The sequence below is a fragment of the Neovison vison genome, chromosome 4 (genome assembly GCF_020171115.1).
Source record: "Neovison vison isolate M4711 chromosome 4, ASM_NN_V1, whole genome shotgun sequence".
In the NCBI taxonomy this organism is placed as follows: domain Eukaryota; kingdom Metazoa; phylum Chordata; class Mammalia; order Carnivora; family Mustelidae; genus Neogale; species Neogale vison.
In genome coordinates, this window is record NC_058094.1 from 210,369,774 (window position 1) to 210,395,082 (window position 25,309).

Sequence of the window (25,309 nt, forward strand, 5' to 3'; positions counted from 1 at the left end):
CTTTCCCTGTCAAGAAACAGTAATGCATAATAGAATAGATTAAATGAGAGTTGTCTTTAATTTATCACGTTTCTCTATAAAATGCAAATACGTATTTTTTAAGTCATTGTAATTTTTTTGTTTGGAGTGTTAGATGACTTAATATTATAACATGAATCAGTGTCAATAAGCTAATAATTGAGTTGGATAGTTGGGAGTGTAGAGGGATGTGAGAGGGCTGAAATTTATAGATTTCCAGCTTTTGTCTTATGTTAAGCCATGATTTCTTTCAAAAGAAGAGGTGTTCAGTTTGGTTTGGTTTGTTTGTTTGTTTTGTTGGTAGAATAGCTAGCTTCTCAAAAAAGCCATTGCTTTTTTGCACCACTTCCAGCCAACAGAAATGCTTCAGTAAGTAAATAATCTAGAGTGGTGGTAAAACCAGCATTCCAGAGAAGAAATGAAACATAAAAAGTAAACTTTAGCCACAGGAGCAGTAGGTCTTCATTTAAGAGGAGATTACATTGCTTCCCTTGAAACATAAATAATTTTCTTCAACTCTTTTTATTTTAATCTTTTAATATTGGATTTGTTTAATATGTAGTAGAATGATCTGGTATGGCAAGTTTGCTTTTCCAAACAAATTCTTGGATTTTTTTCCATGTATTGTTGATTAGGTAAATTTTTCCAGGTCTGTCACAGTGTTTTATCTTAGATTTTTTAAAAAATTAATCTATTAAATGTGTGTTAATCCATTATATATATATATAAGCTATCTTTGTATTTAGTCTGGAGAGTTGAAAAGATTTGAGACTTTGAAATTGAGCTTTATACCTTTTTGTTGGGAATCCTTGGGCATGTTACTTAACTTCTTTGAACCTTAATTTTTTAACCTTTGTAGTAATTAATAATCACCATTGTATAGGTTTATTTTAAGGAGTAAATTAGTTTAACCTTTGTGGTGCCTTGCTCATAGTTGGTACTCAATAAAAGTCAATTCTTTTTTCTATGGTAAGATCTTTTTTGAAAGGTTATTTCCAGATTTGATAATGCTATATCTGAATAATTTTCTTCATGTTTCTTAAGAGTCTCTGCAGAAGGGGAGGAGACATTGTCTTTTAGAATTGTGAAGACTAAAGGAATTCATTAGGGAGAGAGGGAGACAAATCTTAAAGTTCCCTAATTTTTTTCAAATGTTTGCTTGCCTACAAAATGGTGTGCCTTGTTAGGGTGTCATTATATACTAGGAATATGCTTTATTGGAAGTAGAAGTTTTATGTGCAGTTTGTTTTAATGTAAGATACTTACTAACATTAAGGTGACTCTGAGGAACTGTCAATCACGTGACTAGGAAAGTTCCCCTATTCCCTGCCTTCTTTCCCCCCCTACTCTAAGCTTTTATTTTATACTGAGCATATCTGATGTTGTGCTATTGACTGTCCATTATTCAGGAGAAGATTAATTTTATCTACCTAGAATAAGACTATCATAATTTCTAATATTTTAAATTTGGAGTAGCTAATATTTTAAATATTATGAGTAATATCCTCTGCAAGCCTGACTGTAAATAAACTTTGGACATATTTGGCTCTCTTTGTCCTTGTTAAAAACAAGCTAATGTTAACGTATAAAGCACTGATTGTAGAAATGTGGATGTGTCTAGTGAGTTGTGAAGAATGGACATTTCAGGGGTAACAAAGTCTATGAAAATGGCTTATGTCACAGTATGTTACAATAACGATGTTACAAAGTATCTTTTGAGGTTTGAAAATAATTCATATGTTAGTTGTTTTCTGGCTTCTCATAATTATAGTACTCAATGCAAAAAAAAAAAAAAAAGAATTAGGAAAACAATGAAGTTCAAAGAAAAAAAAACCCAATAAAAAAATCATCCTAATCCTGGGAACCAAAGAAAATCACTTAACTTTTTTTTTTTTCTTTTTTTTTTCACTTAACTTTTTGACACATGGCAGTGTCTTACTTTTTTCCACCGGTGTGTCTGTATGTGCATTTACAAATTATTTTACAGAAATTATATAATGTTGGGGAGTTTGTTCTTTTTACTTTGAAAATTACTGACACTGTATTTTCTTAGGACAGTTGTGTTTGATAAAGGAAAAATAACGTGAAGGTTTTGATGGGTAGAGTATTTGTAAGCTTTTTAGGTTAGTAAGAGTGGGATTGGTTAAAAAAAGAGAACGATTGGTTGAGGAAACAATCAGAGAATTTAATTTTATTTGCAATATTCAGAAGGACTTTAAAGATCAAGGATGGGGTCCTTCATTTGAGTAGAACTATTGATGTGATCACTCTTAAAAGAATTTTCCCCAGTGGATTATGAGTTCTCTTTCCGAATGGTGCTGTAAGGCTTAAGGGGAAAGAGGAGATGAAGGCTTACCTAAGATGAACTTAAAGTAAAATTGGCCGGACACACATAATTCCAGTAAATATATTGGTTATAACAGTGGTAGAATCTTAGTGTGCCAGAATTTGGAAGGAACCTCTGGCCCTATCCAACTCTTAAACACAAGTTTTACAGATAAGGAACTTATTAAAGTTGTATTGCTAATTATAACTAGAATCAGAGACTTAGGTAATATGGCAATTGGTTACTGTTAAAAAAATACAAAATTTATGACTTTTCTAATTTTCTGTATTTTTGCTTTCTATTTTTCATGTCTGCAGTTTCCTTGTCTTAGTTTTGTACTTGTCTCCGTATATTTATGTCTTTTACTTTATTCTTTCTCTTCAGGTAGCCATTATGTAGAATTAATGCATATTTTAAAATCATTATCTTTATCAAACAATTTTATGTGTCTGTCTTAAAACTGAATAAAATTCAGTTACGTTTTATATCTATAGAATTCTAAATTTATGATTCATATTTTACTATCATCATTATTAAGAGGAACCCCTGTTAATTTTATCTGAAAAGAAGTTTTCCAGTTCTTGTAATGGGAGAGTATTGGTCGGAGTAAGCTGGATGAGCAAGAATTATCAGAAAAGCCCATGAGGGAGTAGATTATGAAACACTCTTAATAAAATAAGTTGCAAATCTACTTGTTCTCCTTACTATAACAATTAAAATACAGATGCTACTGTCTGAGTGCTGACTTCAGAAGGAAAGAAGAATATTAGAACTTTCTTATTGCAAAAATTTTGAAGTCCTAAAGGAGGACTAGAGGAGTAGATGGGATGGAAGTTTTCAGTTAAAGCCATCTGAAAAGACTTGAAAGCTAACAGTTATGATTGCAGCTGACCTTCGTAATTACCCAGAAAAGAGAAACATTAGGGAGATGTCTGTACGTTACACAGTCAATGGCAAGTGTGTAAGTCCTGGTGAACAGACAGTTTTACTTACAAATTCTTTGGAAAAGTATTTACGTTCAGGGACTAAATGAAGCAGAAGGGAAAACCTTTTTTCAGATTGAGATCAGAGTCAGATGATAGAATTTATAGTAAATTTGTCTTTATAAATTATAATCTGTATGGATTCATGTAAAAGGAAACCCTTGTGAAAAAAGTAAGAATATGTTATTATATAACATAACAAATCCAGAGGTAGATTTCATGGTTGGTCACTTCAGTGTTCCAGTTTCTCCTGTCTCTGCTTTGTCATCATTGTTGAATTGACTTCATCCTCATACTTGTACAGACTGGCTGTAGCACTTATGTACATTGCATACAGATAGGAAAATTTCCAGAAGAATAAAAGTAGATTTGTCTTCTTGGCATGTTTCTTTAGAAGCAAAAGAAATATTGGCTACATTAGCCAGAATTGGGGTCCACACCATTCTAAATTAATCTTTGTTGAGGGGCATGAGATTAGGGCTTGATAATTATTTGGGATGAAATAGATATTATATGGGGGTTCAGTCTCTGTAACCACTATGGCAGCTAGGGTAACAACTCCTCTTAAGAAGTAAACTACGCATTTATTGATGAAATAATTTCAGAAGTAAAGCAGAGTGAAACACGAGTCCCTGCCTACCACTTAAGAGCTGCATGATTTTGGTTAAGTTCCCTAATATCCCTAAACATGCATTTCCCCATCTGTAATACCTAGTTCATAAAGTTGTTTTTTTTTAATTAAGTCATATTTAGTCTGTCTTAACTAAGAGTGAATTTTAACATTTCATAAGTGTTCAGCAAATATGTTACTATACTGGTACTGCTACTTTTATTTCTGTGGTTTTGTACTCAAAGAAAATTATGTCAAAATGTAATTTTCACTTTAAACAATTAGTTTTGTTTTTCTTGAAGATATAAGGGCCTAGACCAAAGATCAGAGTTGTTAAGGCACTTGTTTTCTTTTTTCCTTTTTTTTGAATTTTTTATTATTATATAATGTATTATTTGCCCCAGGGGTACAGGTCTGTGAATCATCAGGCTTACACACTCACAGCACTTACCATAGCACATACCCTCCCCAATGTGCATAACCCAGCCACCTTATCCCTACCCTCCCCCCACCCCCAGCAACCCTCAGTTTGTTTCATGAGATTAAGAGTCTCTTAGGGTTTGTCTCCCTCCTGATCCCATCTGGTTTCATTTTTTCCTTCCCTACCCCCCACGGCCCCCCCTCCCCCCCCCCCCCGCCTCTCAATTCCTCATATCAGAGAGATTATATGATAATTGTCTTTCTCTGATTGACTTATTTCACTTAGCATAATACCCTCTAGTTCTACTCACGTTGTTGCAAATGGCACAATTTCATTTTTAATGACTGCATAGTATTCCGTGTGTGTGTGTGTGTGTGCGCGCACGTGTGCATGCACATACATGTGTACATGTGTACACACACCACATCTTCTTTATTCATCTGTTGGTGGACATCTAGGTTCTTTCCAGAGTTTGGCTATTATGGACATTGCTGCTATAAACATCAGGTGCACCCACCCCTTCAGATCACTACATTTGTATCTTTAAATACCCAGTAGGAGGCACTCATTTTATTCTCCAGTTTTCTTGTATTTGTCGTGACAAAAATGGGGAAAACATAGTAAATTTAGTATGAGCTGCCACTAAAACAATTTGTTTACATGATTTTGTCAACTAATACTCTATATATTTGAGATAATGTGAAAACTGAGGTGATACATTTTTTGAAAGTGTGCTGTTATTAGTGTATTAGTGACCTTTTAATAATTTCCCTTGTTAATACAGGCTTTTTTGTCTTTTTTGCTATAACAAAAGGTGAAAGCCAGTTAAGGTATAAATAATTGTCCCTCATTTGATATTTGCAGATGGTTTGTTCAATCAGTACATCAGCCAACAGGAATATAAGCCACGATGGAGTCAAATCATTCCCAAAAGCACCAAAGGTAAGTGTTGTTCTCTGGATTGTGAGTGGGTTTGCTTTAATGGCTTAGTATCATTTTTCCCAGGGTAGCACAAGTTTTACAGTACTTTGTTTGGGAAACATGAGTGTTTATCATAAGACACGGCAGAATTAGTTTACTATATTAAACTTTTCTTTGAAACCTTTTTGTTTTTGGACAGTTTTTACACAGAATACCCTCATAAACTGCTTTTATAGAGGTACTATAAATTTACAGGCTTAGTGTTGTAATGCCAGATATGTTCCTGATAAACCCTCAGTTTTGTAGAATTGCTCTCTGAAGTGAACAGGGCTTATGAGGAAAGTAGAAATGGAGCATACTATTCCAAATCTGTGGAACTTTTTATGCAGATACGAATGAAAACTAGTGTAGTAACCCTGATAAAAATAAATACTGATACAGGTAACTCTCTGAGGGATTTACATTGAGTACCACAGTGAGTTTGGAGCCTTAAACGCTGGGACTCATGCTTCCTTCCTTGAGCTGTCGACCTTAGAGGGTATTGATCAAAACTTAAAATCTGATCTAGCACATAGTCTTCTCCATTGATCCATTTTTTTATACAGAGGAAAGTATTTGTCACTTCTTTTTTTTTTTTTTTTTTAAGATTTTATTTATTTGGCAGATCACAAGTAGGCAGAGGGGCAGGCAGAGAGAGGGGGGGAAGCAGTCTTCCCTCTGAGCAGAGAGCCTGATGTGGGGCTCAATCCCAGGACCCTAGGATCATGACCTGAGCCGAAGGCAGTGTCTTAACCCACTGAGCCACCCAGGCGCCCCTTTTTGTCACTTCTTGATCTTGACTCATTGCTTTGCCAGATGTTAATGTAGTGGAAGGTGTAGCGATTGTTTAGTGCAATTACTTGCATTAAGGGAAGGCAATTCTGTGGATGTTTAGCTTTTTTCTGACAGTCTTCATAAATTGCTAAGCACTTCTCTTAAATTGGGAGAAAGGGCTTCCCTGATATTGTTAAACATTAATATTCTAGAGAAAATTGCTTATGAACCTCCATAATTTCTGTTATTCAGACATCATTTCTCCAGCTTTCTCAGTCATTTTTGAGATTATTTTGTCAGAGAAGCACATGCTGTAGCAGACAGATTATAATTGTGTATTTGAAAACTAATGGGTTAAATATATAAAATGCAAACTTCTTGACAGTAAATTTATTTTAGTTTCTTATTCTGTTCTTGAAAGTGGCAATATGGGGGAAGAAGGAAGACAAAGATAAAACTTCAGTGATAACGAGCAGTGAAATCTTAACTATATTGGAACGGAGAAAGAATTTACGGGAGAACTTCTGAATGAGAAGTCTTTAAATACAGTAGTAATGGATTGAGTGTTTCAGTTTGGCATGATATTTTCTCTATATAAGAACTGACATTTCAGGGGCACCTGGGTGGCTCAGTGGGTTAAAGCCTCTGCCTTCGGCTCAGGTCATGATCCCAGGGTCCTGGGATCGAGCCCTGCATCGGGCTCTCTGCTCAGCGGGGAGCCTTTTTCCCCCTCTCTCTCTGCCTGCCTCTCTGCGTACTTGTGATCTCTGTCTGTCAAATAAATAAATAAATCTTTAAAAAAAAGAGAGAGAGAGAACTGACATTTCAGTATTTTTCATAGTACTCCAATGAAATTAGTAAAAACTTGGATGGTCCCTGTTTTACCTAGGAGAAAGCTGAGACATGGAAAATTATTAGCCAAAGTAATGTATTTCAGTTAATAGGGGAATAATAAAGAAAACCTTAGGTATTCTGTTTTATATCAGGACAGACATTAGAATCCTGCTATTTGTTGAATCATTGAAATGAAGTTGTATCTTTGTTTATATTAAGATTTGGTATAAGGTAAGATTAAATACAAGTTGAACAGCAGTTCTACAGAAGTTTAAAAGTTTCCCTGATCATATTTCAAACTGCCCGTTAAGCTCCACCATGGAAATAGGAATCAAAAGGAAGTAAATCTTAAACTTCTCGCTCAAAAATGTGCTGTACTCAAAATAGTTGGTAAGTTATGTGATAATATAAATTAATACAAAACTTGATAACATGTTGGTTTTTGGTAGCTTAGTTGTATGAACTTTTTTTAGTCTTTTTGTTTTGTTTTTCAAGATCTTTTATTTATTTATTTGACAGAAAGAGAGATCAGAAGTAGGCAGACAGGCAGGCAGAGAGGGTGGGGGAAGCAGGTTCCCTGCTGAGCAAGGAGCCCAATGTGGGATTTGATCCCAGGACCCTGAGATCATGACCTGAGCCAAAAGCACATGCTTAACCAACTGAGTCACCCAGGCGTCCCAGTTGTATGAACTTTAAAACTGCTCATTATACTAGGTATAATTAGGTATGCTTGGAATACAGACCTGAGATCTAATTCTGTAACTGCTTTCCACCTTTACTTTGTCATGGCATTTGTTTTTTGTCTTTATGTTTTTGTGGAATATCCTACCTTCTTGCTGATATGGCACTGGTCATAAATATATTAAAAATAGTTTCCTGTTGCATTTATAGCCTGAAAGCATTGGAAAAAAGAACAGGGCAATTGTTATAAACTTAGTTATATTATTTCTTTTGAGTCTTTTTATTTGCTTTTAATATTGAAAGAATAAATATGTGTTAGTTTTACTACTCATTGCAGACTTATGAATGCTGTTACTCTGGCTTTCCAGTTATTCTGTGTTATTCTTTTTAAAGAACATATTTGTTTCTTCTTCAGGTGATGGAGAGGATAACCGACCAGGAATGAGAGGGGGCCATCAGATGGTTATTGATGTTCAAACAGGTAAGGAATATTTGCTGTAGAAACCAATACTTTTAAAAATTATGCATTCTAAAATATCAGCTAAGCACAAAGATACTTCTTCCATTCATTGCAGAGGTGACATGTTATCAGCCGTATAACCAAGTAGCAAAGAAAATAGAAGATTAGTCACAGGTTTAACATAAACAAGGTAATAACACATGAGGGAAGGGAGGCTGCTGCACAATTGAAACTAGGTAACCTCAAAGAAATGTGCGGCCCTTTCTCTTTTTGAGTGTGTGTGGGTTTATATATGTTCGAATTTTTTAGTAAACTGTAGAGTACCTCTGGATTTTTCAGTGCACTTCTATCTTAATGCCATAATACGGGAATTACTGCAAGAGAATTAAGATATTTTTCAAGAGCGAATATCAAATTAAGTAGCTTAATTGTTGATAAATTCACTAATTGCTTAAGACTATTCACAAACTTATAAATAATTTGTTATATCTACTTCTTTTCGCCTTTTAGACTTTATTCTGTATCTTGGTACAAAAAATTTTACTTAGGTTTCTGCAGCCTCAGACAGCTTAGGTACCATTGTATTTAGAGGTTACTGCTAAAATTATAGTAGGCTTTAAGTTACTATCTGGAAAAGTGAATAATAAGAATTCAGTATAATTTTACTTTATTATTTGGTTTTAGAATACTTTACTTCAGGGAATGCCAATATCCATTCAAGTAATATTTTACTTTTACTTTTTCTGTTACTGTGTTAATGCTGATTTATAGTGCCTCAGGAGTAATTTTTGTTGACTCATATCATGAAATAAGAATAAAAATTAATCACAATGCAGATAATAATCTTCTGGGCATTAATGTATTTTCACAAATATTTTGTAAGTAACAAGGAGAGAAGTCACAATATCTCTCTGAAAATTAACTGCTAAAATTTTACAGTAACCTGTGAGCTGGTTTAGGAGTATTACTAGTTTCTTTGTAGAAGAGATTCATTTAGGGTATCTGAACTTGCTCCCCTAATTAATGTTGGTCAATCTTCCCAAATCCTTTCCCTTCCACAAATACAGGTTCGACCTTAGGCATCCTTTCTTCTTCTTCTTTTTTTTGGCATCCTTTCTTCTGAGAGTCCAATAAATACACATAGGCGTTAATTCTTTTTTTTTTTTTTTTTTTAAGATTTTATTTATTTGAGAGAGAGTGAAAGTGAGCTCAAGCAGGGGGGGAACAGAGGGAGAGGAAGAAGCTGGCTCCGCTCTGAATAGACAGCCCAACATGGGGTTGGATCTTAGGACCCTGAGATCATGTCCTGAGCCGAAGGCAGACGCTTAACTAAGCCACCCAGGCGCTCCATGTTGTTGCTTATATTCTAATATATTTAAAAATTTTTGATGATTCCAGTTATTCTTTTCTGGTATATAGACTGTGTTTCTTTAAGGCCATAGTTGTCATTACCTGGGGATCAAGATAGAAAAGTTAAATGTTATATGGAGTTTTGCATTCTTTTAGGCAAAATTTGATGCTTTCTGAATTTAATTTGCGTGCAGAGCAGAATTTGGAGTATCTTCAGATTTGTTCTTTACAAATCTTTCTGTTTCTATTATAAAACGATTAATAGCATCAGTTACCAAGGTTTTTTCATATACTTTATTTTATCATGTCTATACCAGAGCCCTCTTATAACTGCTACCATGAGGTTGATCTTGGTCATCTTCAGAGAGATCATATTCATTGTAAATCTTTGAGAGAACTTTTTCTAGTCCAGTCCTACTGACATAGCAATCAAATATAATGGTTGAGGGTTTAGTTTGTGAGAAGGGGGTGTATGTGTTAGACATACCTGGGTTTGAATCCTGACTTTACCACTCACTTTTTGATCATGAATGAGTTATAATGATGATAAAAAATGGGAAGAATAAGTTATTGGGAGAGTTAAATAATGTATTTTGTACATAATGTGTATATCATTTATGTAATTGTGTTTTTATGTGCAGTATTACTATACTGTATATACTGATGGGCTTTGTTGAGAGAGTTTTATGTAAGTCTAGGACCTTTTTAATCCTTGGTTTCTGTTTTTGACAGACTCTCACAGTGGAAATAATTTAAAACAACTTGAAAAGTAGTGTTGAGGGGAAAAAATAACTGACCCATAATCCCACATTTTAACTAACCAGTGTTATTTTAATACATTTGCCTCATCTTTTATCTGTGTTGTCCTCACTGATATTTTAGAGAGGAAGGGAAACCATAAATATATTTGTAAGATTTGTGGGGGAAAAAAATTTAGAATTTTGCTGATAAGGATTAGGTGGAGTTAGTAGTAAAGAATGACTTTCCCCGAGTAGAGTTTGAAGAACCTAGAAGTTTTATCTTTATAAAGCTGATGCCAGAGTAGTGAAACATAGTAGAAAGACCCAGTCATTATTTTAAGTATTCGTTTTAAGGATTTCCAGAGCAAGGGCTCTTAATCTGGTGAAGTTATATACAAAATTTTGTTTGTGTGTACCTTTTTCTAGGAAGAGAATCTATGAATTCAGATCATCAAAAGGAATCTTAACTCAAAAAGTTAAGAAGAACTTCACTAGTGTAAAACTTCATTTCATCTTTGAAGTGGCTTATATTTCAAAGCAATTACTGCTTCCTGGTATTTCGTGTATCTTGTTTTCTTAAAAATATAATGGTAGCTGAATTCTCAGCCCCCCCCCCGCCTTTATAGTTTTTTCCATTTTGCTACAGCTCTAAAGGTAGAGTAACAATTTGGAAAAATACTTGATGATATAAATTTTACTATTTAATTTCAGAGCTTTTTGACATCCTAAGTGAATTCTATCATTTATACCATGTTAGAGAAGAAATGGAGTATTTTGTCCTATTTGTGTGTTGGTCAGTTTTATTGAGTATAATCCCTATACCTGGCACCTCTCCACTTCAGTTCTTCAACTCTGGGTAAAATAAGGCAGATAGAAAGAAAGAAAAGGTATGTCTATTCTGTTTCAGTGTGGAAGTCTGTTTAGATGAAAATTTACCAGGCAGTTTTTTGTTGGGTAACTTTCATTGAATTTTGAGAATCTGTAGTGCCACCTTTTCTCCTCTCTCAGGAAAGGTAGTAAGACTCAGGCAAAATCCCAGTATTTGGTATCTACAAAAGAAATTAAAGGAGTGTTGCTTGTCACTTGGTAGAGCCCGTCTATGAAAATCTGAACCTTTGACTGTTCTGTACTCATTATATGAAAGTGCTTGCTTTCTTGCTTCTTTCGTCCTTCCTTTTTTTTTTTTCCCCACAGTGCCATATATAGGTTTTCCTTAAATTCCTTAAACTTTTGAAGGAAATAGGTGAATATGGATTTTAGTTGTTAATTACAAACATATGCATTTGGCTGTTTCTTTAGCTACCAGTTATTGAATCTTTTTTCTTCCATATAGTTATCAGAAAGGAATTCTGGAAATACAGCCTTAATTAAGAATACAAAGAATAGGGGCACCTGGGTGGCTCAGTGGGTTAAGCCTCTGTCTTTGGCTCAGGTCATGATCTCAGGGTCCTGGGATCGAACCTCACGTGCCTCTCTGCTTGTTTGTGATCTGTCTGTGAAATAAATAAATAAAATAAAATAAAAAAAATACAAAGTATATTGAAAAAAAAGACATATATATGATACATGATGTATATTGAATTCAACCAAAGGATCAGTCTCTAGATTTATAATCATAGCTTTATGTAAAAATACAGTTCTGTTTATTTATTTTTTTAAGATTTTTCTTTATTTATTCGACAGACAGAGATCCCAAGTAGGCAGAGAGGCAGGTGGAGAGAGAGGAGGGAAGCAGGCTCCCCGCTGTGCTGAGAGCCCGATGCGAGACTCCATCCCAGGACCCTGAGATCATAATCTGAGCCACCCAGGCGCCCCTGTAGTTCTGTTTAAAAAGGGAGACAGATGAATCTAGTTGATAAGCTGCTGGGTCATAAGAGTTAGGGGAACGGCTGAAGAAGGTTAAGGCTAAAGAACATGTAAAATAGCTTTTTCCTTCTAGTTCATTCCTCCCTTCAAAATTCTCATGTCAGTTTAAGGTCTTACCAGATGTATTTTCAGAAGGACTAAACTCTTGAATAAATGTCCTGACAGGGTTTCATTTTTATCTTGAATATAAATTTGTGTTTCTTAAAACTTTTTTTCCATTTCATTTGTTTTTCTCTAGGTGTCTGTATTAAACTAAGAATTAAGTTAACCTCCTTCAGTATCCTTTTAACTCTTCTCCTACCTCTTCTTTTTGACACATAAATTTGGTTTAACGTTGGGTCCATGCTGTATGAGTGTATAGTATTTGTATTCTATACTGTTTGGAGGTGGAAACATGGATTTAATTATGAAAATAGTGTGCCATCTTGTGGAGGATTATTCAGTCAGCACAGTCTGATTTACCCGTAAGAGTCAAAGTAGAAGGATAGATCTTACAGTTGGACTCCTAAAATAAAAAGCCTACTTTTTTGTGCTGAATGGTGTAAAGACACTGATGTGTTAATATTTCTACCTTATTTTTAGTATATATGAGGTGTGTATGTTAGTATTGCTGGTACCTAAAAGACTTGTACTAAAGAATGTGGTTGAATTTTAGTTTTTGTGGCCTCAGAAATGACAGATTGACTGACTGGTTGATGATTGATTCATTTAGTCTCAGAATGAAATTGGTTTGACATTTTGAACATAGGCTATTAACTGGTCACTTCATTTCCAGTCCCTCTATTTTGCTGGCTTCTCCTTCTCGGGCAAGTCCTGTGATGCTGCAGGTTCAGAGCTGGCCTTGTTACAGCTCTCTGCTATTCCATGTCTGTAGAGTTGATTTCAGAGCCTTTATATTGTCATTTAACCCCTTCCACAGTCTGGCCACTACCTGTCTTTTTAACCTCATTACTACCTGGTACTTTCTGTGTTCTTTTAAATTGAACAGTGCATTTACTCATCACAGAGTTTTAACCACTTTGCCTGCATTATGTAATTTAATTCTCAGAGTAGCTTTCTGAGCTAGGTGCTGTGGTGTGCCATTTTGGACATGAGGAAACCAGGGGTTAAGGAAAGTAGTGGTGGTTATGCAGCTATGGTGGTAGAACTACAGTTCTGTCAAGATCTGCCTGACTTGAAAGACCATGTGTTTTACAGCATTTTTCATGTGGGGCGCCTGGCTGGCTCAGCTGGTGAAGCGACTGCCTTCAGCTCGATCATGATTCCAGAGTACTGGCATCGAGCCCCGTGTCAGCTCCTTGCTCAGCAAGAAGCCTGCTTCTCCCTCTCCATCTACCCCTCTGCTCCGGTTCTCTCTCTCACTCATGCTCAGTCTCTCTCAAATAAAATCTTTTTAAAAAATTATAAATAAAACATTTCTCATATTCTCATATGTTTTTCTGTCTCTGTGCCTTTCTTATACTTTTTACCATGCTTGAAATGTTCTTTCTGTCTCCCTTTCTGGCAACAGAACCACCTTCTCTCTCTCTCTCTCTTTCTCTCTCTCTCTCGCTCTCTTCTTTAAAGATTGATTTATTTATTTAGAGAGATAAAGAACATACATGTGAGTGGGGGGAGGGGCAGAGGGAGAGAATCTCAAGCAGACTCCCCACTGAGCATGGAGCCCTTCTGGAGACTCCCATCTCCTGACCCTGAGATCATGACCTGAGCCAAAATCAAGAGCCTGACACTTAACCAACTGAACCCCCACCCCAAGTGCCCCCAGAGCCACTTTCTGATGCATACATAGGTCAGATACCTCCTTTCTTGAGTCCCCGTAGGTATCCTCTCTTCCCTCTATTGAACTCAGATGGTGCTTTTTACCTTTCTTATGGCATTTAATCTGCCCTGCCTTGTGGTGATTTATGTACTTGTGTTACATTCTTGATTAGATTGTAAGCTCCTTGAAGATAGGGACTGTCTGCTTTCTTTTCTGTGTAATACCTTGTCAGTACAGACTAGCCCTGGGAAAACATTGACTGAACATTCCTCTGAGTGCTGGGGGAAATGGAGAGCCACAACAGCCTATGTGCCTTTAAGAAAAAAAATACGGAGAAAGGGCTGCTGCGAAGAGGACTGTACTGCCCAGGGATGTACGTGAATTGTTACATAACCGATAAGCATGAGAATGGACCCTGTTGCAAATAATGTTTTCTTTTTTCTCTTTTCCTTACTTTTTTCTTACTACAGTTCTCTCCAGTTATTTCTGTAATCTTTAAAAGTTTTTGATATCCTTTATGCATTAAATTATACTTTTGCTCATGTTTATTTCTAGATAATATTTCATCTCTGAATGATTTAACTTAAATGATTAGATGATTTAATTAAAATTTTGTCATGCATTTTAGTCAGGTATGTCAAAAGGTCCTGTTTCCATCCGATTCATTCAATTTTACTATTAAACTTCAACTGCGACTACAAAGCATTCAAAGACAAGAATGACATCTTGGATTAATTCCATTGGGATGCTTGCTCTCTGCCAGATTTTATTTTGCTCAGCTATCAATGAGGCTGTTGTGGAAATGTGGGTTTTCTTTGCTGTGAGAATTTATGCGTACAAAGAGACCTGCTTTTCAGAAAGAACATTGAGAACCCAGAGCCCAAGAGGAAGGGTTATTAAAGTTAATGAACCAGGGTAACCTTATCCAGAGGGTACCCAGAAACACTATAAAACAAAAGGTCAATTGCTATTGCTATTTTAGTTATATACCCTCCCTCTACTGGGTTAATTGCCATTATAGTGAGGCCTTGGCAAATAATTTTTAAGCCAGATGAAAATTCTTCAATTTTTTTTTTTTCCTGTAAAACTTGAAGTATCTGGTACTACTGCATGCCATTTGGGAGACAGAATGTTACTTAACTAATGGTAATGGATTATTTCATAGTTCTGAGATATAGTTTTTTAACAGTTTCAAATAATTGCCATTATTTTACCTATGTACAGAGCCAGAAAGTTCTAGGTACTGAGTTAGTCATAGAATCGGATACAATAATTTTGTTTTTGTTGAGTCTGTGGCCCTTAGTAACTACAGAGTATTTTTTTATTTTTGTGCATGTTTTAGAGATAGAAATGCTGTCTGATAGCCTTCAGAATGTCTTAATGTAACTTACATCTGAAGAACACCACCACACTGAGTTTTGTAAGTGAAAAAACTAAGACCCAGGGGGCTTATGTGGCCTGTATTTGATTTAATTACCCAGTTAGCACTAGAACTCAATCCTGTTCCAATGTTATGTTCTTACCCAGAGGCATTGTTTTGATTTCCATAGCTTCTGGGCATAGAATAGCACATTTCAGGGGCCTGGGTGGTTCAGTTGCTAAGTGTCTGCCTTCGGCTCAGGTCATGATCCTTAGGTCCTGGGACCAATCCCCTCATCAGGCTCACTGCTCAGCGGGAAGCCTGCTTCTCCCTCTCCCATTCCCCCTGCTTGTGTTCCTCCCTCTCTCACTGTCTCTCTTTCTGTGTATAATAAATAAATAAAATCTTTAAAAAAAAAAAAAAGCACATTTCGCTTAGAAAATTCACTTAGAGTTTGAAATTCTATGAAAATATGACAAAAAGCTCTATGAATGGCAAGAATTTTCTTAATGATGTTACAGTATTTCTAGGTGCACTTTGAATTGTTGCTGTTCATGGTGGGACCTAACTTAGATGACAGTCTCCACATAAATAGGCCTAGGTCATGCTGATTAGTGTGTAGATAGCTTTACAATGTTCCTGTATGTCTACTTAACCTTTTTTTAAAGAGGGGCACATGGCTGACTCAATTGGTAGAGCATATGACTCTTGATCTTGCAGTCATGACTTCAAACCCCATGTTGGGTACAGAATTTACTTTTAAAAAAGGAAAGAAAGAGGGGCACCTGGGTGGCTCAGTTGGTTAAGCATCTGACCTCAGCTCAGGTCAAGATCTTAGGGTCTTGGGATCGAACCCCACAGTGGGCTCCCTGCTCAGCAGGAAGTCTGCTTCTCCCTCTCCCTCTGCTCCTCCCCACTGCTTGTGCTCTCTCTCTTTCTCAAATAAATAAAATCTTTAAAAAAAAAAAGGGGGGAATGTTGTAACTTTTAAAAAATAATTGGTGGGCTTGTGTAACTAGTAGACATAAGACGTTTCAGTGGGGGGAAATATTTGAAGAAAGGAAAGGCACTATTGTAAAGAAGGAGGTGGATGATAACCACGTTACATATAAAGCTTGTCACTATTCATGGGGCAAGAAATCAGTTTTGTTGCAGTGAAGCAGTCCATGGATACAATAGACATTTCAGAGTTAGAAGAAACCAAATTTTCAAGATACCTAGGATGACTTAAATGTTGACTTCTGAGGGGTTAAGCCTACCATAGTGTATTTGGAAAAGATTTCCCCAGTTTTCCATGGGAATGCCAAGGCTGTACATCACCTTATTCTTCAGGTGTCTAGCTTTAACTCAAAGCTAGTGTTAACCATTGTTTTTGATATTGCAATAGAGGGAAAACAGTTTTAATGTGAAGTTTTTTTCAGAAATAGCTAGATGTCTTTATGTTCTATTGTAGACCTTATAGTCTTTTGGAATTTTTCTTTCTCTCTCTCTTTCTCTTTCTTTCTTCCTTTCTTAGCCATCTGAAGCTGCATTGCTAAGAAGCTGCTGTATGTAAATTTTTTGTGGCCTAGCACAGAAACTCCTAAACTGGCAGCACATGCAGTTCACTCTGGATACTTGAAAAAATGCAGACTCTTTTTACCCACTCAAGACCTATGAAAGAATCTCGGGGAATGTCTCTATGTTACTTGTATTTTTATAAATCTCTCAAAATAGTAGTCCTGCAGCAGCCTTTCATATACCCATGTATAGGAGATACTAGCCTAGTATATATTTTGAAATATTACCCATTTACAAATTTCATTTTTAACCTTACTTAGATGTGCCTTAAGTGATCTTAAAAACAATGGCTACGTCTGGGTGCCTATATTTAAATTTTATCCTTAAGGGGTTTTTTATAAATATTTTTCTAATTTTCATAGAGACCGTTTATTTGTTTGGTGGCTGGGATGGAACACAAGATCTTGCTGACTTCTGGGCGTACAGTGTGAAGGAGAACCAGTGGACATGTATCTCTAGAGACACTGAGAAAGAGGCAAGTTCTCAGACTTTTCATCCATCTGTATGACGATAGGGGTATGGGTGTACCCGTCTTTTTCTGGATGATTTGTATTCTTTTCTGTATCCATAGTAGAGGCAGAAGAATTTGTGGTAAACAAGTTTGGTTTAAGTATTCTTGAATTTCTCGCTTCTATAACTGGTTCTTCAACTACTGGTACATGAACGAATCTATTTCATAGAGAAAATAGAAATGGGTAACAAATATAATGGTAGTTTTTAACTACTTTAGTCTGGAAATGCAACTGTGTAATGATCTTTTTTTCTCATGTTCCTGTCACCTCTACTTTTATTCCGAGTGATCATCTTATTTTGATTTCCTCTGGGAGAAAATGTGCTTTTAATGGCCTTACCTTTTCACTATTTTGGTTCCTTACTATTTGACTATATATCAGTTTTCACAAATGATACATATTTTATTTTTGACTAAAATTGTATTCACATGTGTGTCTGTCAATACATACATACATAAAGCATTTCCATAGTGAATAAGGTGGCTTGGATTTATGGCTTTGGATTATGTAAGTGCACAATTATACACTACTATAAAGCAAATGTTAATACATTTATTTTTTCTAAATCTTTATAGAATTTTTTGTTGTACCTTCCATCTAAGCTGTTTCAGATTACAAGATAAAAAATAAATTTAACAAAATGATGGGGAGCTGAAAATGAAAAGTAAGGGAAAAGACCTAATTGAAAACCCACTGCTTTTAATGTAGAATGACCATTTCAGAAAGATCAGTGCTGTCTTTAATTGTAGGAAATTGGATTCTGCTTAGTCAGCATGTTCCCATGATTAATCTGGGTAGTTTTTATCTTTTCAAAGATATCTTAAATTCTATTTGTTATCCCTGTGAAAATATGTAAAAATGCCCTTTGTCTTTCAGTATTAAAGTACTATTTTCTGAAGTGATTATTGGTATCTTCAACAAAAATAGAGATCTAAAAAAATTCCTAACTTATTTCTTTTAAACTATTATAAATCTAAGTTGATTGCATCTATAATTATTCTTGCAGTAAGTCTAGAATTTAACCTGAAATCCTCCCCCTTCATTGAATATGTCTAATTAGCGCATAAGTTCAAACAGTTCTAGCACCCAATATTGCATTTCAGATTGTTTTCTCTCTACTCCTTTTGGCACCAATTCCAACACTGTGGTTTCTTTCGTAAACTTTTGCCTCCACTGTTAATCTGCTCTCTATTTTCTGTTCATTAAAAAACATATCTGGGGACGCCTGGGTGGCTCAGTTGGTTGAGCAGCTGCCTTCGGCTCAGGTCATGATCCCAGCGTCCTGGGATCAAGTCCCACATTGGGCTCTTTGCTTGGCGGGGAGCCTGCTTCTCCCTCTGCCTCTGCCTGCCCTTCTGTCTGCCTGTGCTCGCTCGCTCTCCCTCTCTCTCTCTGATAAATAAATAAAATCTTAAAAAAAAAAAAAAAAAAAAACATATCTGGCCGTGAGACACTTGCTTAAATCCTATGGTTAGCTTCGGTCCCTGTTTCACTTACTCTTACATTCCATCTATTCCAAGCACCCACCAAACCTCAGTAGCATATAGCAGGCGGTGTTTATTTTGTTGAGGAGTCTACAGATTGGTGCGCCATTCTTTTGGTTTTGGCTGGACTCGTTCATGTGTCCCAGAGTCAGCTGGCTGTCAGCTAGCCTAGGATAGCTTCAAGCGGGGATTACTTGGCTCTGTTCTACATAGTTGCTCACCTTCCTGTTGGCAAGCTGGGGCTTGTTCTCATGTCAGGGTCCAGGCCTGAAAGGAGAAAAGGTAGACATGAGCACTCCACTAAATTTGGTATTGTCTCATAGGCCAAAGGAAGTCATATGGGCAAGACTAGAGTCACTGTATGGTGAGGGGCACTATCAAAGGGCATATATACAGGAAAGTATGAATAACTAGCAGCAATAATCATAATGATAAGGCAATTTATCAACCTTAGTTCCTTTGGCTTAGATTATAAATTTCAAATCTCTCATCATAATTTGTTCCCCGTTTACCTGTCTTGCCTCATCTCCTGAGTTTATGTGCCGGCCACACCTTTAGTTGCTGGAATTCAGCTTTCTCACCTGATGGTCCCTTGGCAATAATGTATTTTTCTGTTTGAAATTAAAAGAGGGCTCCTCCTCCCATACACCCAGCTCTTAGAAACACTTATTCTTAAAACTCAGTTCAGACTTTCTTGGGGAAACCTTTCTTGACTTTTCCACATAGAATCAGAAGCTTCCTTTGGTGTGCCTTTACACCACTTAACCTTTCAATGGGTAACTAAAATGATTAGTTCACATTTCTGTTCCCTGACTTAGACCCTGAGCATGAATTACGTTTATTTGTTAGTGAGCAAATAGGTGAGCTAAATTAAATGAAAAGTTAATACTGGAGAAAAGCATGGGAAGATAAATACAAAATCAGGAGAGTAGCTATTTTGGCAAGAGAGAAGGGTAGTTTACAGGGGAACTCTAAGGTCATATTAATGTTCTACTTATGAAATGTGGCGTGGGTTTATTTTTATATCACTTACATATGTTACATTTAAGTAATGTTTGGAATGCAATTAATAATTTTTTTTTTCTTCTTCTTCTTCTTCTTTTTTTTTTTTTATTTTAAGAGAGGAGGAAGCAGGCTCCCTGCTGAGCAGAGAGCCTGATGCGGGACTCGATCCCAGGACCCTGAGATCATGACCTGAGCCGAAGGCAGCAGCTTAACCCACTGAGTCACCCAGGCGCCCCTGCAATTAATAATTATTTTAAAGTTGGGGTGCCTGGGTGGCTCAGTGGATTAAGCCTCTACCTTCAGCTCAGGTCATGATCTCAGGGTCCTGGGATCGAACTCCGCATCGGGCTCTGCTCAGCAGGGAGCCTGCTTCCCCCTCTCTCTCTGCCTGCCTCTCTGCCTACTTGTGATCTCTCTCTGTCAAATAAATAAATAAAATTTTTTTTAAATAAATAATTATTTTAAAGTAGTACTGGAAAAATGTAGGAATTACTTTGATGAGAAGACTTTGTTTCTGTTATTTTGAAGTCCATGGTGACTCAGTACTGGAGTTCAGATTCATTATGGCTTATTACTGCTTTCTTCCTATAGATGCCTAAAAACCTTTTGTTGATCTTTCTATGAAATATATGGTAATAGTGTATGGCTCTAGCATAAATATTCATTCCTTCCAAAATTAACAGTTAATATTTCATATATCTCATTTTATTTTCTATACTAGTGAGTACAAGTTATTGTTTGATGATACCCCAGGGCCTGTGTTTCAAAACCATGATATAAAATTAAGAAGCAGTATTAGTTTAATTCACTTTAATTTATTTAAATATGTATCTAAAAACACATTTAGGAGATAGATAATAGAATGACTCAACTCTTAAAGAGAATAATTACTTTAAATTATATATATATGTATATATGCAAGTAAGTTTTTATAAATGTTTTAAACAAATATATTTTTCTTTAGTTTGCATTTTTATAAATCTCTTTAATGTCAGGTTTTGTAGAGGACAGCTAGATTCTCCTCTCTGCTTCTGTGTTTAATTTCTTGTAACACATTGCTTTCTGTGAAATATATGAAGAAAATTGGACCTCACATGGTTACGTTTTTTTGGAAAGAAGAGTATTTAATACCCTTTTCAGATATTTGCACATGGTCTTTTTTGATCTCATATCCCAAATTGACAAGTGGTTCTTTCTTAAAGGTGATTGCATTATAGACTCTGAAACCATATCGGCTAATGTTTTATATTGTTACATTCAAATCCATTGTTGATCTTGGTTTTTGAATGGGTCTTTTACCCATGCATGTTTTTTTTTTTGAACCCATGTGTTGGTCACTTGAAAACTACTGGTTTCCTGAGTTCTGCTTATCTTCCAGTTGTTGACATTTTATATACACTATCAAAAACCCTATATTTGTTAATATTACTATCAGTTTCATTAGAAGAGTCTTCTAAGAGTTGGGAAGGTGTCAGAATCACAATAGCAGGTCGCAGTTTTAAAAATTCTAATTTTTGCTTAAAAACAAATTTTAAATTTTAAAATTTGCTTTTATCATTGGCAACAAATTGTGTCAGTTGTTTTCCTTCAAAATGACATACTAACTTCATTCATTTTTCAGAGAATGTCTGTCATAACCATTATGTCTGAATAACTATACTTGGATTGTTAGTTTTCTTTCACATAAATATCGTGTTCCATGGAAAAAGCAGCTAGGTCAGCATGTAACTCAGTCACATAGGTGCATTTCCTTGAAATAACCACCATACATCAAGTAGCACTGTTTTATATAAAGTTTTCGAAATCTTTTTAATGTTTGGCTTAATAGAAGGCAGCTGGATTTATATCTGCTTCTGTATCCAATCTGTTATTATATCAAAAGTCATGTTACCTCTGGAAAATTTCGTGTACACTCATAAGAGAGTAAGAATGGAGAGACAAATTTTTAGTGGTATTTTTTTTTTTTTAAACCTGATTCTGTGGACTCTCCAAAGTGTCTTGGAGATCCCAGACTCCCCCTGAGAACTGCTACTTTAATTTAATCCACAGACCCTTTTCGGCTATAGACACTTAGCCATGTAATACCTCAGTAATGTCCTTTATAGGTGTCCCACTGTCATTCCCAACCTCCATCCCTGACCAGGACTCAGTTCATGATCATGCATTGCATTTCAATGTCATATGTCTTTAGTCCCCTTTAGTCTGGAATTGTTCTCACTCTTTCCTTATCCTTCTTGATCTTGACATTTTTGAAGAACACGGAGTAGTTATTTTGTAGACTATCACTCACTGGATTTATTTCTTGTTTCCCTAGGATTGGATTTAGGTTGAGCATTTTTAGCACAAATGCCATGTGAATGACATTGGGTCCTCCTTAAAATACCGTATTAGGAGGCACATTATATCAGTTTGTCTGTGTTACCTTTGATCACATGGTTAAGGAGAGTGCCCTCCAAATTTTTCCCTCTATAATTGATATATAGTTTGTGGGAGGACGTTTTGAGGTATACTATTACTCATCAAACTTTCACCCTTGATCATCCATTGATAAAACTACTATAGCTTTTCCCAGAGTGATTGTACCATTTTATATTCTTACTAGAAATTTATGAGAGTTTTTTGTTCCCTGTCTTATTCCCTGTTGAATTGTTTTGGCACCTTTGTCAAAAACCAACTGATCATATAAGTCATGTCTTTTTTGCAATACTCTATCCTGCTCCATTATCTTCTGGTCTGTTCATATATCACTGTGACATTCCTTGAGGACGGGTAATGTGAGACCTCTTTATTCTTCTTCCCAAAAATGCGTTCTTTCTTCTACTTATTGTGATTTCTTTTTAAAAATTATAAATTTTAGAATCGTACTGTCAATTTATAAAACTGTTGGGATTATGATTGGGAATGTCTTAAATCTATAAATCAATTTGGAGAGATTTGATGTCTTAATAATACTGTCTTCTAATCCATGAACATGGTTAAATCTCCATTTATTTCAGTCTTCATTCCTTGTCAGTAGTCTTGGAGTTTTTAGATAGAAGGTTTTAGATATTTTTATTAAATTAGTCCTAGTATATTTTGGGGTTTTTTTCCATGCTATTTTAAGTGGGGCTTAAAAAATGGGGTGCCTGTGGGGTGCCAGGGTGGATCAGTGGGTTAAGCCTCTACCTTCAGATCAGCTCATGATCCCAGGGTCCTGGGATTGAGGCCCGCATCGGGCTCTCTGCTCAGTGGGTAGCCTGCTTCCCCTTCTCTCTCTCTGCCTGCCTCTCTGCCTACTTGTGATCTCTGTCTGTCAAGTAAATAAATAAAGTCGTAAAAAAAAAAAAATGGGTGCCTGAATGCCTCATTCAGTTAAGTATTAAACTCTTGATTTGGGCTCAGGTCAAAATCTCAGAGTCATGAGATCAAGTCCTGCATCAGGCTCTGTGCTAGGCGTGGTGCCTGCTTAAGATTCTTTCTCCCCCTGCCCCACCCAAAAAATTATCTTCTCTTTACTTATTACTAATATAGAGAAGTAAATTGGGTTTTTATTTTTATTTTTTTTTTTATAAATTGGGTTTTTAATACTGCTTTCATGTCATGGCACTTTTCTAAATTTACATACTATTTATAGTTATTTCTTTGTTGATTTCTGAGGATATTTTCAACAAATAGTCATGTCTTCTGTGAATAGAGAAGATTTTATGTCTTCCTTTTACTCTTTTTTTCTGTTATAAGCTTTTATTTTAATTTTTAATGCCTTATTGTGATGATTTAGACTTCTAGTATAGTGTTAATTAGAAGTCGTGGGGGTGCCTGGGTGGTTCAGTCAGTTAAGCTTCCAACTCTTGATTTCATCTCAGGTCATGACCTCAGGATTGTGAGATTGAGCCCTGAGTTAGGCTCCGTGCTCAGAGGGGAGTCCCCTTGAGATTCTTTCTCTCCCTCTGCCCCTCCCCCCATTTGTGCTTGTGCATTTGCATGCTCTTCATCAAATAAATTAATTTTTTTTATAAGAAAAAGTGAAAATACACATCTTATCTTGTTACAGATCCTAGCAAGAAAGCATTGGGTATTTCACCATAAATGAAAATTTAGATTTAGGATTTTTATACATTCTTAACTACATTGAGGACGTTCCTTTCTATTCCTCCTTTACTGTGAGTTTCCTCGTGAATATGTGTTGAATTTTATCCCATGCTTTTTCTATATAAATAAGATTGTATTCTTTTCCTTTCTTTTAATGTGGTAAATTACCTTGATCAGTTTTCAAAAATAAAATTAACTTTGTATTCCTGAGATAAACCCCCTTTCGTTAAGAAATACCCTTTTTATATATATTGCATTTTATTTAATAATATTTTGTTAAAGATTAGTTCTGTGTCTGTTCATGAAGTATACTGGTTGCTGATTGCTTGTAAATTGGCTTCAGTGTTCTATTGTCTTTCATAAAGTAAGTTAGGAATATTACTTCTTCCTTTTGTATCTTGATAAAATTTACCATTTATCTAGGACTGGAATTTTCTTTGTGGGAAGAAAATTTTAAATTATTAATTCAATTTTTCAATAGAGTGACTTCAGAATTTTCTCTCTCGCCTTGTGTCAGTTTTAGTAAATTTATAATTTTTCAAGGACTCCACATTGTCAGATTTTACCTGTGTTTTTCATAATAGTCCTTTTTTTCTTTTTAACTTCTAGTGAGCCTCTAAGTGATGTTCCTGCTTTCATTTCTCATATTTAGCAATTTGTGTTTTCCTTTTTAAAAAATCAGTCTTGCTAATGGTTTACAATTCTATTAATTTTTCAGAAAACCAGCTTTGTTAGTTATCTTGATTTTTTTCTCTGTTTTCTATTCTCTTGGTTTCTTTTCTTCATTTCCTTTTTTCTTCTTAGGGTATAATTTGCTCATCATCATTTTAATAGCACTTCTGCTAAATTCAGCTGAAGCAAGAAGTTCTGTTACCTCCCCTGTTAAATTTCAAATTTCACATTTTAGGATATATGGCATAGATTTATTATATATTATCCTATCTTTGTTTTTGAGATTAATTGTGGAGGACATTCTTTCAAAAAATAGTATTTCTATCTTATCTGCTGGAAAATTTCCTTGACAAAAATCTTGAAAAATAAGTCTTAAAATTGTAGTTAGTATGAATACTAAAGTACAGATACAAATCAGTTTAACATCTGGATTGATAACACTAATGTGAAATTATTCATCCTGCCTAATATATTTATTCATTTAATCTAAATAACAGTGCTAGAGTACATTTTTCATAATACTGCCTTTTTAATGTTCTGTTCTGCTCTAGAAACCCATGATAGGTCTTTATTGCCTGCAAGATTACACCCAGTCTCCTCTCTGAGTCATTGACCAGGTTTCTCTTTCTGCCTTACTCAACTTTCTGCAGTAGGAAATCTTCATTTCCATCATAACCCCCATTGGATTAAGTCCATTTTTGCTTTTGTTTCTCTTATCTTGTGAAAAAAACAGTCTGGAATAGTGGAAAGAACATGGTTTTTGGTTCTAGTTACCCTGGGGCTTAGATTTTCTGTCTTACTTCCTAGTTTTGTTACTGTGGACAGATTACTTAGACTCTAAAATGGTAATATTTCCGTATGGAGTT

At 35.5% G+C, this 25,309-nt stretch overlaps 1 protein-coding gene across 4 annotated transcripts in view; it reads left to right on the plus strand.

Annotated features, from left to right (window-relative positions):
- Positions 1 to 25,309, plus strand: part of MKLN1 (muskelin 1) — a 335,662-nt gene that overhangs the window by 246,629 nt on the left and 63,724 nt on the right. For all 4 annotated transcript variants that reach the window (XM_044246581.1, XM_044246580.1, XM_044246579.1 and 1 more), the window contains 3 exons: positions 5,223 to 5,300; positions 8,023 to 8,088; positions 17,065 to 17,177. In XM_044246581.1, the coding sequence (XP_044102516.1) occupies positions 5,223 to 5,300; positions 8,023 to 8,088; positions 17,065 to 17,177 (257 nt within the window). The remainder of the gene's footprint in view (positions 1 to 5,222; positions 5,301 to 8,022; positions 8,089 to 17,064; positions 17,178 to 25,309) is intronic.